This window comes from Balaenoptera ricei, chromosome 13 (genome assembly GCF_028023285.1).
Source record: "Balaenoptera ricei isolate mBalRic1 chromosome 13, mBalRic1.hap2, whole genome shotgun sequence".
In the NCBI taxonomy this organism is placed as follows: domain Eukaryota; kingdom Metazoa; phylum Chordata; class Mammalia; order Artiodactyla; family Balaenopteridae; genus Balaenoptera; species Balaenoptera ricei.
The window spans coordinates 68,056,960-68,072,770 of NC_082651.1; the positions used below are offsets into that span (position 1 = coordinate 68,056,960).

General features: G+C 37.0%; 1 protein-coding gene across 3 annotated transcripts in view; it reads right to left on the reverse strand.

Moving 5' to 3' along the window:
* The window catches only part of EML4 (EMAP like 4), a 165,536-nt gene that overhangs the window by 14,259 nt on the left and 135,466 nt on the right, over positions 1-15,811 (reverse strand). For all 3 annotated transcript variants that reach the window (XM_059943503.1, XM_059943502.1, XM_059943501.1), the window contains 5 exons: positions 14,812-14,963; positions 13,595-13,720; positions 13,378-13,509; positions 12,582-12,649; positions 768-856 (listed from right to left, as the gene is read on the reverse strand). In XM_059943503.1, coding sequence (XP_059799486.1) covers positions 768-856; positions 12,582-12,649; positions 13,378-13,509; positions 13,595-13,720; positions 14,812-14,963 — 567 coding nt within the window. The remainder of the gene's footprint in view (positions 1-767; positions 857-12,581; positions 12,650-13,377; positions 13,510-13,594; positions 13,721-14,811; positions 14,964-15,811) is intronic.

Below are 15,811 nucleotides of genomic sequence, written 5' to 3' on the forward strand. Positions count from 1 at the left end.
CACAGAGAATAGCATTCTGAGCTTCCTCTGAAATGACTTAGAAGAAATCAAAAAGATCATTTGGACTCCACACTGATCCAACAACTACTGGAATATATTTTTGAATATAAGAAAATGTCACTCGAACTAACTCCAGGGAAGAATTATGTGGCTCAAAACCATATTAATAGCGGGAAAAAGGAACCAACTATCATGGAAACTTAATTAACATTTTGAATAAAGTATGAAAAGAAGTAGCTAAACGAATTGATTAAATTCATCAGTTGCTGAGTATTTTATCTAATTAACAGACCAATCATTACTATGTAACCAGTAAAAATCAAACTACATTTTAAAGCACTTGAAGGGCCTATAAAATTTGTATATTTTGAATATTATTATAATTTATTTTCTATTATCTTATATACAAAGAAAAGGTTGCTAAATAGATTAACATTCAGCCTAATACAGTACCTATTCAAAGTTCTAAGTATTTGTAGTTCCAAAAAAATGGGATTTGATTGCACTGTATTCTGTTTTCAATTGCAAATGCAGTTGTAACAGTTTGTTCTAAATTTATGTTTGCTTGATGATTTAGAATGTTGTTTAACTTTAGCAGATCTTTTGCTGTTTCCTGCAGCAGAATTTAATCTAATGTTGGGGGAAACATATTCAATACTTAACAACTCCAGAAAGTAGAGAAAAAAGTAGTCAGCTTTACTGGAAGTGAAAGTATGCAATTACAGAGAAATGCTGTAAATGCCAGGAGTGGGAGTAAATCTGCCTACCTAATGAGTAGCGCATCACAGAGAGCTGTTCATTCCCGTCTGTGTGGATAGAAACTAGATCTCTGGTTTCTGCATCCAGAACAAACCACCTGTTAAGAAGTAAAAAATCAAAATTTTTCTCAGATATTAGCATTTATAGAAAAAAAAAAGGTTGCTGACTTTTTCTTCCTTTTAATAAAGAAATTCTAATAATGCCCTTAAGCTGGACATGTTTCCCTTTTCTAACGAAGGATGAGTGCAAAATGTTGCAAGATACAATATAAATATACTTATACGGGCCTAGGCATGTTCTCATTTCTATTTAGGTATTCACTGAATGCCAATGGTGTCTCTTTGCGAGGCACTGTCCAAATAGAAAATGACAGGATTATCAGTGTTCTTGAAGATTACACTAGAGCCAGGAAAAAGGAAATGAGCCAATTAAAACAAAGAACGATTAAGTGCCAATCTCACCGATGGTGACTACATACAGCAGAACTCACAGAAGGGAAATGAATAGCAGACAGAGAAAAACCTTTAGGGAGGATGTAGAATATGAGTTGAGCTGAATGTTGAGGGAAAAGAAGTAGAGGCAGTTGAGGCAGGAGGAGTGACAGCTGCACTGCCATGGAGGTGGGAAGGAGCACGGACAGTATGATGGTGGGAGGGAAAGGCAGAGGGCCATTCATTTGGTGAGAGTTCAAAGGGACCAGCAGGGGGCACTCCTCCTCTCCAGTACCCCCAACACCTGCACATGCAAGCTCTAAGTTCTTTGAAAAACAGTTCTTCATTCACATTTACAGGAAAAGTCAAAATGTAAAAAGCCTCTTGACAGGTAAAACAATGACTTAAATCCAACTACAGAATAAGTGACTCTTATCAGACCCTGTTCTAAGAGCACCTGAAGGAAGAGATGGTGCTTCAGAAGAGTAGGGTGAGATACTGAGTACAAAGCAAAGACTGGGAATTAAGGAAGGACAACTAAAGGATAGATAAGGGAGAGGAGGGCAGGTTATGGACAGCACACGCAGTTAGTTGGAGGAGTCTGGAGGTGAGCACTGCCTGGCTCAGATCAGGCACTAAAATAAACATTTATAGAACGTACAAATGAACAAATAGAAGATAAGTCTCGAACGTGACAAATGCAAAGGTTTAGCAAGAATTACGTGGCAGCAGTGCAGTGTGTAGGAAGAAGTGGTTGGGGTGGCAAGAATGGAACAAGAGTAGAAAAATAAAATCACTCTTAATCTCATGGAACTGGATGGGACAAAAGAGCAGCAAGTTTTGTTTCTAATTATTCAGATGGGAAAAAGTCCACCACTAAATTCAGTAACAGCAATCATAACGACAGTTCCTTTTAATTTTGAAGCTTTATAAATAATATCTGGACAGAGACCACTATCCCTTCAGATAAAAAGAAGTATTAGGGCTTCCCTGGTGGCGCAGTGGTTAAGAATCCACCTGCCAATGCAGGGGACACGGGTTCGAGCCCTGGTCCGGGAAGATCCCACATGCCGCAGAGCAACTAAGTCCACGAGCCACAACTACTGGCCTGCGCAATACAACTACTGAAGCCCGTGCACCTAGAGCCCGTGCTCCACAACAAGAGAAGCCACTGCAATGAGAAGCCTGCACACCACAATGAAGAGTAGCCCCCGCTCGCTGCAATGAAGACCCAACACAGCCAAAAATAAATAAATAAATTAAAAAAAAAAGAAATTTTAGGAGACAGTAAAGGGCTTAAAAGAATTTTTTAAAAAAAGAATATTTAGTGATGTTGCTTAACATGCCTTAGTATATTCAAGGTAGAAGATAAAAAACTAAAGGATCTCGACTCTTTACCTATCACTGAAATCTCTTTCTAATTAAACATGTTCGTGAATGAATTAGTAATTTGTGAGTTATGGGTTGAAACTTCTACATAGCTAACCTAATTCATAAATTCTGTCTTTTACTCGGGTAAGAGAAATAGCTTCTATCTGTGAATACCTGAGTTTATTAAAAGCCAATCAGGGCTTCCCTGGTGGCACAGTGGTTAACAATCCGCCTGCCAATGCAGGGGACACGGGTTCGAGCCCTGGTCTGGGAAGATCCCACATGCCGCGGAGCAACTGCGCCCGTGAGCCACAATTACTGAGCCTGCGCATCTGGAGCCTGTGCTCCGCAACAAGAGAGGCCACGATGATGAGAGGCCCGCACACCGCGATGAAGAGTGGCCCCCACTTGCCACAACTAGAGGAAGCCCTCGCACAGAAATGAAGACCCAACACAGTCATAAATAAATAAATAAATAAATAAATAAATAAATAAATAATATCCAGGAGAAATATTAAAAAAAAAAAAAGCCAATCAGCAGGTAACTGGCACTTTGAAGCCCTGCGCTGAATGTTTGATCATTTCCACTTCAAAAGGTGCATAAAGAACATATCTTATTGCAACTGGACAGCACCCACAGATCATAGGTTTCTTCTGAGAATGTAATTCATTAATCAATTTTTATGGCTGCCACCATGGAACTCCTAGAGCCAAGAAATGCCAAAGCTGATGCCAAGTGAACCACCTTTTCAGGGTAAGGGAACAAAATATTCCAACGTGGAGTGAAAAGACATACCTAAAGAACACTGAGACACAACACCGCTCTGTAGGTATGAGGTTTCAAGTTTTTAATGAGTTTATAGAAACTTTACTATACTTTCTTAGGCATTTAAAATTACCAATTTTTATTTTGGAGAAGCCTCAACTGATACTGTCTATTTCCAGTTCAGATTAATCTTCCTAGGGAAACTGCAAACAATTTTATCTCTTTGAAAACTCCCTTTAAAAGTAATAAAAAAGGGAATTCCCTGGTGGTCCAGTGGTCAGGACGCTGTGTTTCCACTGCAGGGGGCACGGGTTCAATCCCTGGTTGGGGAACTAAGATCCTGCACACCGCACAGTCAGCCAAAAAAAAAAAAAAAGTAATGAAAAAAACCCAGAATGTCTGTTGGTATAATATGTAGAAACCTAAAACTCTGAGTCATTTACTGGTTAGAGATGGCAGCTCTCAAAAAAGAAAAAAAAAAAAAACCAACAACAAAACCCTACCTACTTTTTCTATTTCTTTAATTACATATCAGAGATTAATTCTTCCACTTTTGGCAAGTAATTTTTAGTAATAACTTTGCTGTTAAAAGTATACAACTTCCATATGGATCCCCAGCAATGATTTTAAAGCTCCCACCCTTTTCACTGCATGAATTACGTTCTACCTTGAGAAAAGTCTTTCTGGCTCAGGACCTCTATCCTTAACAGAAGTATGGAGAGGATAACAAATCCTTTAGCAAAGGGAATTTTCTAGAAATAAGTATTAAGTTTTCACTGTGCTCAATTGCATTCTCATTCTAGTCTAGAGTATATACATTGAAACCAAGCTTCTGCTTTAAGGTAATTTGGAATCATTATGGGGCTCTATAGGGCCTAAAGGACTTAAAGAATCTTTCTAAATGTAACTGCTCAGCATCAGAGATGGGAAATCTTCGGCCATATATTTAAACTAATCTGACTTGTGAGTCAAGTACCCACACACAGTACCACCATTAACTAGATGACTTTTTAAAAAAGACACTTACTGATTTCTTTAGTGGCAAAAAGAGAATCATAAGATTTCAGAGCTGGAAAGTATCATACTTTACAGTCCCTAAATGAATATATATGTGTTCATAATATGAGTTAAAAAATATTCATCATAATATAAAGTGTATCCTCTGGGTGGCAGGTTTGTAACTTTTTCCCAACTGCTTTTACGAAGCTTCTCCTTATAAGAATGGAATGTGGCTTTTATAATCGGAAAAACATAAAGTCAAAATCAGGGGAAAGAGAAGCCCAATTCAACCCTCTTATTTTACAAATAAGAACACTGAAATCCCATGATGTCAAAACACTTGGCCAGTCATCAACCAACTAGTTAGTGGCAGAGCCGGGATAAAGCTTCTAGCCCTTGTGCTTTTCACTACATCACACCAGGGAAGGGTGTGATCCCATGGAAAGTGCTCTCTCTGCCTGAGATACACTAACATTCAGGATCTAGAGAAGAAAGAAGTCAGCAAAGGGGGCAGAACTGGCGTTTATAACCCAACTGGGGAGACGGAGTGAGTTCATAAAGTGGTAAATAGTTTAAAGTAAAATGAATGACACAAGTTAAGGATTATGAGGTTTCAGAGCAGGGAGTAATCACTGAGGATGTGGGTGGTCTTGGATTTCATCACATCAAATGTGGCAAGGAGAGGTGGGACATAAACAGGTGGAGAGGGATAGGTAAGAAACTACAAAAAGGGCTGAGGTGTATCTGAAGGACAACGACTTAACCATTCTCGCTGGAATGGTGAGGGGAAAGATTTTTAATGGGCTTTAAAGGCCAGGCTAAACAAGTTTGGATTCCACTGTTTAGCAATCAACAGGCCTTTAGGAACGTTCTAGTCCAGTTAGCTCATAGTTTCTTGTGTTTGCTCAATCCATTCCTCCTGCTTGATATAAGCTCCTAACTCTTCACTGCCTCTTCGAAATCTCAGAACTCCATCAAGGCAGGACCAATCCCATCTCCTCTGTGAAGTGTTCTCTGACCACTCAGGCTCACAGTAATTTCTCTGTTGATCTTCAAGCATTACTGCCTGTTTATGCAAGTAATACTAAACTACTGATATGACATGCTCTGTATCTTTTTATGTAGTATCTAATTAGGTTATAAGCTACTTGGGGTAGGGACCATGTCTTATATAATACTTCTTTGTGCCACTCACTGCATCTAGTGCTTTACAACTTGTAGGAGCACAGAGTGACTCCGAACTGCAATTATAACAAGGCAGAACTCAGGGAGATTCATGCTGATAGAGTTCAAAGACACTGTACACCCTGGGAAATGAGCTCAGGAGTACTGATGGGCCAAGTTCAGCACCATCAAATTACAGAGGGAAACAAGCTATTCTTTTCTAATTAGAAGTTTTCTCTTTTAATTATGTCTAAGAATAAAGTCTCAGCTAGTGCTAATATGTCTTCGACATCTCCCTTTTGAGCTAAAGGAGCATTTCTTACACTCAGAACCTTTCTAGTCAACAGTAGAATTTGATAACAGTACTTCAGCTACATTGCTGGTTTGCCAAGGTTACAGTCATCATCAAAACTAACCTTTAAAAATTGTATAAAAAATTCAAAAAAAAAATGATGAGTGGAGCTGGATCACTTAAGTCTCTCCAGGTCTAACGTTCTGTGATTCCACATCGAAAACTAAATCAAATTTTTTACCTTCCTGCCCACCAGGTGCATTTTCCCAGCTTGCTCTTCCTTGTCAAAGCTGTCACTATAAATCAGAAACTTTGGGGGTCTCTTTTGAAGTCATCTCTCTCAGTCTGCCCTCTCCCCTTTCCATTCCAATATGGTTATATATAGTATGTTTTATATACTGACTCAAGTCCACGGATTTCTTTCTTTGAAACAATTTGAACTTTAATCTTTGCTTTTTATTCTCCCTACCATCATTTCAAGTCTATTGATTTCCCTAACTCTGGGTGTCTCACCTCCATTTACCAGCCTATAAAATGACTATGGCAAAAACTCCTTTCTTAAATAGTGTATGGTGGTTTAGAAATAGAAATGGGTCCAACCAGGAAAAGAGTAAAGTTCTGTGCAAACTGCTTGGGGAATTTTGTCTGAGCTGACACCTGACATCCTGATGGGATGGCAAATATATTTGTGGTTTCTCTAAGGCCTGCAAGTGATATAAAGAGATTAAGTGCCTTTTGAGAAACTAGTTTCAAAAAAAAGGAAGGGAGGGACTTCCCTAGTGGCGCAGTGGTTGAGAATCTGCCTGCCAATGCAGGGGACACGGGTTCAATCCCTGGTCCAGGAAGATCCCACATGCCACGGGGCAACTAAGCCCGTGTGCCGCAACTACTGAGCCTGCGCTCTAGAGCCCGCATGTCACAGCTACTGAAGCCCGTGCTCCACAGTAAGAGAAGCCAAAGCAATGAGAAGCCCACGTTCCGCAACGAAGAGTAGCCCCCGCTTGCCTCAACTAGAGGAAGCCCATGTGCAGCAACAAGGACCCAATGCAGCCAAAAAATAAATAAATTAATTTAAAAAAATAAAAATAAATATTTATTAAAAAAAGGAAGGGAAAGGATGATTAATTGGGGTCTTGGAAAAATCAAGCAGAATGTATTTTACCAATAATTCAGAGATTATAAACTTTCAAATTCATAACGGTTCAGGTTCACATGTATTGTGAGCTTCATGAAGAACTTTAAATTCCATCAAGAAACACAAATTTAAAAAAATTGGAGAATGTTATATTTGAAAATGTGTGGTATGCCTAAGTGCAATTTATTAATTAAATGGCTTATATAGTCAGTGGTTCAACAAATCTAAAATTTTGATAACTAATAATTAACAATTACCAGTGTATACTAATTTTTATCCATTTGTATGCTTTAAGGCTTCATTTCGGTTTAGGAGGTATCAGGTCTTATTTAAAGCCTTATTGAAGTGCCAGTATTACTCTGGCAAAACCAAAGACATCACAAGAAAACTACAGACCAATGTACCTCAACAATATAGATGAAAAAAATCTTCAACAAAATACTAACACACTGAATCCAGTAATATATAAAAAGAATTATATGCCATGACCAAGTAGGATTTATGTCTGGAACACAAGGTTGATTAGACATTTGAAAATCAATTAATGTAATACTCCATATTAATAAAGGACAAAAACCATGTTATTTCAATAGACTGGAAAAGGCAGCTGAAAAACCCAACACTCTTTCATGATTAAAAATTCTCAACAACAGAAAGAAAATTCGTCAATAGGATAAAGGGCATCTATGAAAAACCCACAACTAACATTATACTTAATGGTGAAAGGCTGAATGCTTTCCCTCTAAAATAGAGAACAAGATCAGGATGACCACTCTTGCCATTTCTATTCAATATTATACTGGAGGTTCTAGTCAGGACAATTAGGCAAGAAAAAGAAAAAACAATTCAGACTGGAAAGGAAGAAAACTATATTGCAGATTACATGATCTTGTATGCAGAAAATCCTGAGGAATCCACTAAAAAAACTATTACTAAGAAAATAGGTCAGCAAAGGTGTAAGATAAAAGATCAATATATAAAAGGTAGTTGTATTTACATATACCAGCAATGAATATTCTGAAAATGAAAATGAGAAAGCAATTTCATTTTAAATGGCACCAAAAAAATGAAATACTTAGGTGTAATTTAACAAATGTGCAAATTTGTACCCTAAAAACATCTTTGAAAAAAACTGAAGACCTAAATAAATGTAAAACATCTCCTGTTCATAAACTGGAAGGCTTAAACTGTTAAAACAGTGACATTCCCAAATTGATCTATAAAGAGAAAAAACAATCCTTATCAAAATGCCAGCTGGCTTCTTTGTAGAAATTGACATGATCTTAAAATTCATGTAGAATTCAAGGGATCCTGAATAGCCAAAACCTCCTTGAAAAAGAACAAAGTTGGAGGACTCACATTTTCCGATTTCAAAACGTACTGCAAAGCTATAATAATCAAGACTGTGGTACTGGCATAGGATGGACAGAGAGATCAATGGAATATAACTGAGAGTCCAGATAGAAACCTGTATGTTTATGGTCAATTGATTTTTGACAAGGGTGTCAATACGATTCACTGCAGAAAGAAAAGTCTTTTCAACAAATAGTGTTGTAACAACTGGATATCCACGTGCAAAAGAATGACGCTGGATATTTAGCTCACATCATATACAAAGATGAACTCAAAATGAATCACAGACTTAAACGTAAGAGCTAAAACTATAAAATTCTTAGAAAAAACCATAGGAGTAAATCCTGAAGACCAAGAGACAGAGGAAGAATAGATAAATGGGACTATATTTTTATATAGTAAATTTATATAAATTATATAATTTTTATTTAAAACTTTAGTGCAACAAATGTTACCATCAAGAAAGTGAAAAGACAACCCTTGGAATGAGAGAAAATATTTGCAAATCATGTATCTGATGAGGTACTGTGTCCAGAACATATAAAGAGCTCTTACAACTCAACAATAAAAAGACAAATCAATTCAAACATGAGCACAGGATATGAATAGACATTTCTCTAAAGAGGCTACACAAGTGGCCAATAAACACATAAAAAAGATACTCAACATCATTAGCCATCAGAGAAATGCAAATCAAAACCACAATGAAAAAGTGCTTCACGGCCACTAGGATGGCTATAATCAAAACACAGGCAATAACAAGGGTTGGCGACGATGTGGAGAAATTGGAACCCTCATACTTTACTGGTAGAATTGTAAAATGGTGTAGCTGTTGTGGAAAACAATTTGGAAGCTCCTCAAATGTTAAACATAGTTAATTCTACTCCTTGGTATATACCCAAGAGAACTGAAGACATATGTCCATACAAAAACTTATGTATGACTATAACTCAAGTGGTTATCCGAGGTATATCCACACAATGGAATATTTGGTGACAAAGGGAATGAAATGCTGACACATGCTATACAACATGGATGAACCTTCAAAACATTATGTTAAGTGAAAGAAACTAGTCACAAATGACCACATATTATATAATTCTATTTATATGAAATGTCCAGAATAGGCAAACCTATAGAAACAGAAAGTAGATCAGTTACTCAGGGCTGGAAGCGGGTGGGAGCAATGAGGAGTGACTGCTAACGGGTACAGGAATTCTTTTTGGGTTAATGACAGTCTTCTGAAATTAGCTTGTGATGAAGGTTGTACAACTCTGTGAACGTCTTAAAAACTACTGAATTGTATACTGTAAATGGGTCAATTTTATGATACATGAATGATATCTCAATAAAGCTGTTAAAAAGACTCCTTACTATATGAGGATTAGCAATGTTAAGGAAGTACTATGTCCACTTAGGGCCATGCATTGAATTTTCTCCCCTTAGAAATATTAGTAACATATTCTTTTAAAATGATAATTTTTTTAAATCACTGTGATAATTTATTCACACTTGTGCTTACTTCTTTTTAATTTTTTAAAATTAATTAATTTATTCATTTATTTTTGGCTGCATTGGGTCTTCGTTGCTGCACGCGGGCTTTCTCTAGTTGCGGCGAGCAGGGGCTACTCTTCGTTGCGGTGCGCGGGCTTCTCATTGTGGTGGCTTCTCTTGTTGCGGAACACGGGCTCTAGGCACACGGGCTTCAGTAGTTGTGGTACATGGGCTCAGTAGTTGTGGCTCGTGGGCTCTAGAGCACAGGCTCAGTAGTTGTGACACACGGGCTTAGCTGCTCCGCGGCATGTGGGATCTTCCCGGACCAGGGCTCGAACCCGTGTCCCCTGCATTGGCAGGAGGATTCTTAACCACTGTGCCACCAGGGAAGCCCTTACTTCTTGACTACAAGAAGTAGAAGATTTCTACATATGGACATGAAGACATCTTTAAACATTTTGCTAGTCACCTTTTCTGGATCATGAACAATTTGGACACATGTTGTATTAAACTAACAACAACAACAACAACAAAAATCCTTGCCCTAAGTGTGACTTTCTTCAGGCTTAGGGTCAGTGATAATAATCTGAATGGCTACATTGAGGAATTTTCTGTTTTAGACAGTACAGCCACATATTCACAGATCCATGTAAAAAATAATAAAGGAGAAAGTTCTCTAAGAAACAACAGACTAAACAGATGTGAAACCAAAGACAGGAATTAAGTATAAAATGAACACTGATAACTACATCTCCCCTAGATTTTAAATAATCCCCAACTCCACACCAGAAAGGATTTTTTTCCACTTTTTATTTAGTTATCATATCACTCTCATTCATAAGGTGTTTTCTACTCACAACTCCAAGAGGAAATAATTGGCTTAGCTTTAGCTTAAGTCACTTAAATTAAGTGACTTTTCCTGTTAAGCTTGTTAATGATGACTTCACAGTAACACTAAATGTTAGAAAGTAACTTCAGTGCTTTTAATCAGATCAGTTTTTTCCTTACAAATTGGGGCAAACTGTATTTATGTGTATGTATATATTGTACATTCATCCAATGAAGTGGTGAGTCTCAATGATTCAAGTCCTTCTAGCCCTTACTACTCCACTTGGTGTTTAACTCCTTCTTATACACAGTAAATGCTTTTAAAATACTATGTCAGCCAGTGATTTAACCTTCAAAGATAAACTTTCCTTATAATATTTCTAAGTAATGCTACAAACACGATAAACACATCTCAAAGAGTACTGGTGGAGTAGTGGAAAGAGACAAGCTTTGGAACTATGTAGAACCTGAGTTAAATCCCAGCTCAATCACAAGTGATTGAACCTCTATGGATCTTGGTTTCCTGTTTGTGCAAAGGAGATATTAATGAACATTTTGTTGCATTCTTGTGAAGACTTAAAGTACTATATGAAAAGAATTTAGTACAAGGTCTGTCATCAGATACTGAATACATGGTAGCTCTTATTCTTACTATTTCTTTGATTTTAGCATTTGTGATATTTGTTCAGCTGCCCCCAAAATAGATCCGACCTGCCATATGCCTGTTTAGTCCAAGTAATAATCTATTACTGACATGTATTTTGGGAAAATCTGAGATAGTAAAGCCATCTATATTTGCAAGTTATCACCAATTACTCTCCCAAGCAGCCTAATTCTAAAATTCCACTATTTCAGAACCACTCAAATAGCACCTCTGGTTACATGTCCACATTTCAAAGTTTATCTTTACCTTAAAGATCTGTTTTTCCATGATTCTGAGCACTATATATGAGGAGGATTTTGAATATGTTTTGACTTTCTAGAGGTATTAATTTGTATCCAACAGCCAAAGGGGAAAACTTGCTACAAAAAAAACTCTACATTGTTAAATTTAGTTAGAATTAAATAAACTGGCTGATTTGAAATATTTGTTACATAAATAAAAATATTTATATAAGTGTGTTCACAATATTTTCACCTTATTAGAAATCAGCATTCCACATTTTCTATGGGTTTAACTTTTGAAAATTGACTTTATCTTTTTCCTCTGCCTCTTTAAAAAAGAAATTAAGTTATTTGTGATGAGGGCTACTTACCAGCAGAGGCAATAAAAAGGACTCAATTAAAAAAATACAGATAATAAATATATATTACCTAATAACCTTGGAAAGGTACTATACAATGTCTGCAAAGATAAGTAATTAATAATGATTTCAGGAAACATACCTTTATTATCTACCTGTGTAGCATTTAAAAAAGAAAAAAGCTATAGCACAAACAAAAGCTCAACTGGGTTATTTCAGGTTCAATTTCCTTCCCTAAAAGATAACGAATGAGGAGAGAAATTTTCGATACCACAGAAAATTTCACAAAGGAGGTCAAGTCTGCTGAACTGTCACCTTCCTTAATGAAGACTATTCTGACCTCCCTATTTATCGTTTTGCAACTGCACCCCTTCCAGATCCCTCTTCCTATGCTCAACCCTCCCCCACCATAGCTCTTCATTTGCTAACTTAATTAGTTATAATGCTTATTTTTCATTCTGCCTCTACCCCTGACACACACTAAAATGTGGGCTCCACAAGGGCAGGGATTTTTGCTTTGCACTCTGATGTAGCCTGAACACCCACAATAGTGTCTAACAAATGGTAGGTGCTCAAATAATTATTGAATGATTAAATGGGTATACATAACAGAAAAGAACAAAAAGCATAAAACTGTGCCACTTAAAAGATTAATTTTCCAGATCAGATAGAGAACATTCCTGAATAATGGTTAAACATCCCACCACTTAGATTACTCAGCTCACATTTCCCTTAAAGACCCTACCTGCCTGAGTGCGTTCCTATGGCCACCACTGTGCCACTTGGATGAAAATCTGCACAGTGTCCTGGTTCCTAGAAGAGAGACAGACAACTGTTGGGGAGTACATGAGAAAGTCTCCCTAGATCTATGGGAATAGTGGCAAAACATATTTGAAAATAACTTGTTTCACATAAACATGGACTCTCAATCAACTTTACTGTAGCCAATGGTAATACCACATGGACTTCAGAGGAAAAATGATTTCAGAGCAGGAAGGGGACATGCTGGCAGAGTGGTGAGGGGGAAGGACCACCAGCTTGTGGCTAGGCAGTGGAACAATAATAAGGATAATAACAAACATTTGTACAGTTCTTTAGAGTCTGCAAAGAACGTGTATACACCTTTTAGGCTAGAAAAGGTGGAAATCTGGGTGGGGTAGGGAGAAAACACAGTAAGAGACCAACTCAAAAAGAAGAGAGCAGAATCTGTTAGTGGGCAGTACTTATTGAACCCAACTGCACCACCACCAGAGACCCAAACATATCCATAACAATTAATACTCCATAAAGATGTGAAATATTTTTTATTTTTACTACTGAACCTGACAGAAAAACTGAGCTTCTGTCCTGTTAATTTGCTACTTTGGAGCGGGTTCATGTACTTTGTGACTAAACACTCTCCCTCTGCCCCTTCCCCTTTACTGAACTATAGAAATACACTTGGTTTTAACCAATGCTGAGTCCTATTTGCTTTGCGGCTACCATCTGCCATTTTAGGGAGATTCTGTGGAGAGATTATAATCACATTCTGCTTTACTCACATCTACGAGCCTGGTCCATTCCAGCCTGTGTTCCACCGAGTTCCACATGCACACCTGTCTGTCCTGAGCACATGTCAAGAGCAAATCTTTGAAGGGATGCGTGGCAAGACCCCAAAGCTCATCAGTATGACCCTGAAAATGAAATACACCCATTGGTATAAGAAGCAAAGGGTATCATCAAAAATACTCAGTTAATGGTTAAAATCATACAGCTTACCTGTACTTCTATTTGGAAGCCATCATTAAACGTTCCCCGTAAAATAAAGTTTCGTGATGTGCCTACCAAAAATTGATCTGCCTTTCCTTCTGCTACAGCTCTGATTGTTCCATACTGATCAGGAACCTAAAAAAAAATTTGTAAAGTCACCATACACATGCTAACATGCATTAATTACTACCTGAAGACCGTAGTTATAGCTGTATGCAATTATGTGGTAATAAATGACAGAATTCCAAATTTGAAAGTAATAAGGTAATCTTATACTAATAAATTATTTGTTCAGACAATTACGTTTTATTACACAGAAGTTATAATGCATTAACAACATTCTTTGGTTCAATTTTAAATTCATATTTTTATATGATTTCAAGAGTTAAGGATTAGGAGTAGGGGATAAAGGAATAAGTTCTGATAGATCACATGAAGACTGTGATCTGGTTTTGCTACTTACTGGTCATATTATTTTGGGTAAGTCATTTAGCCTGAGACAAATTTCTTTATCTATAATATGGGGATATATCTTCTTGGAAATGAAACCCAAGAGCAGTACTATCAGAATCCTCTTTTTTAGAGAAGATTTTGTCTACAAAGCATGTTATGAGTAGAAAAGACTGAGCATAAATTCAAAATTTAAGTCACCAACAAACAGAAGCGATATTAAACTGAGTGAATTGCCTTTGCTCTGGCAATCATTGACTAAAATACTATTCTTAACCCATTTCACTTCCTGAGATCTCAGTTCAATTAACAAACTTTCACTGAGCACATAATACCTGTCAGGTTTTATGGATACACTTGGTTCATGCAATGAAGCAGACACATACATAAATAAATAGCAATTATCATTAAGCCCACTGTTATTATTTTCAAGTTTTAAAATTAAGCTGGTCATTTTGTATACCTTGGAGTAGGATATAGTTTTCAACGAATGTCTGTTAAATTTTAAATTTATATGCTTATATTTTTGGGTCACTAAAAAAAAAATCTCAGAAATAAATAAGCAAGTTAATTATTCTGCTGATTTTTCTTATTCTTTCAAACTATTTTATTTAGTGAATAGTCCTTTTTTGTTTTTGTTTATTTTGAGGGAATGAAATGACAAGAATGTGCACCAAATTTCCCAGAAAAGTGTAAGTTATCTCAATGTGGGACAAAAGACATGAGTTTAAAGGGTTTAATATTTAAAAATTTTTATGTTCCATTTTCATCCTTACCTCTATTTCTCTTTCAGGATTCAGATCATGATCCCACAGAATTATTTTTCTGTCTTTCCCGCCTCCAGTTAATAACATACCATTTCTCATCTGACAAAGTGTGAACACACTGCCATCATGAGCTTTGATTTGTTTGCTGATCTGATAAACACCTAATATGATGAAGAGTAAAATAAAAACATGAGTGATAACATTTTCCATCAGATTTTAGAGTCTTTTTGGAAGAAAACTTTAGCAGAACTGTAGAGTAATTGCTGAATGACTCAACAATCAGAAACCTATTTTCAGCAAGTCTTCTGCAAGGCAGGTAGTAAAGCTTTAATACAATCTTTTGCATTTATGTCAATAATCAGTTACTCTGAAAATATTTCAAAATACATTCTTACAAAAAGGTAGGCTAAAGCAGTGATAATTCCACAGACAACAGAGGGTATATTAGCCTCAGAACTTTACTACCTTTTATAATCATCTTACATGGTAGTTAGGGTAGGTATTATTACTCTTCTGATTTTAGAACTAAGGACATAGGTATAGAATTGGCTTAGCCAATACCACACAGTTAGCTAGTGACAAAGCTGTGACTAGGACTCACATCTCTTTACTCGATGTTCTTTTACATTTGCAAAAAAAGCCTTCATTTCCTCTCGAGGCAACAGTCATAATATTTAACATTTAACCACTGCTGAAATGGAGGACTTCTGCTCTGTCAGGGATAATAACCCCTTTTATGTGCTGAGATACTGGGGAAGGTGTGGGGCAGAAGAGGCACTGGCAGCTTGCAGCAGTGGCTCTTGACCAACCAGAAAAGTATTTTAAAAACTGATCCAGCCACACCAATGTGATAGCTGAATGACAGCCCAGTTTTCTTGTATGCCCTCAGCACTTCACAAGTACCCAGGAAGGGACAAGGCAGGTACGAAAATATAATCAGAGCCTCTTTCTTAAAGGTGAACATAAGATTTCATGATGCCTTACTCAGAGAAACTCTTCATTCAGCTAG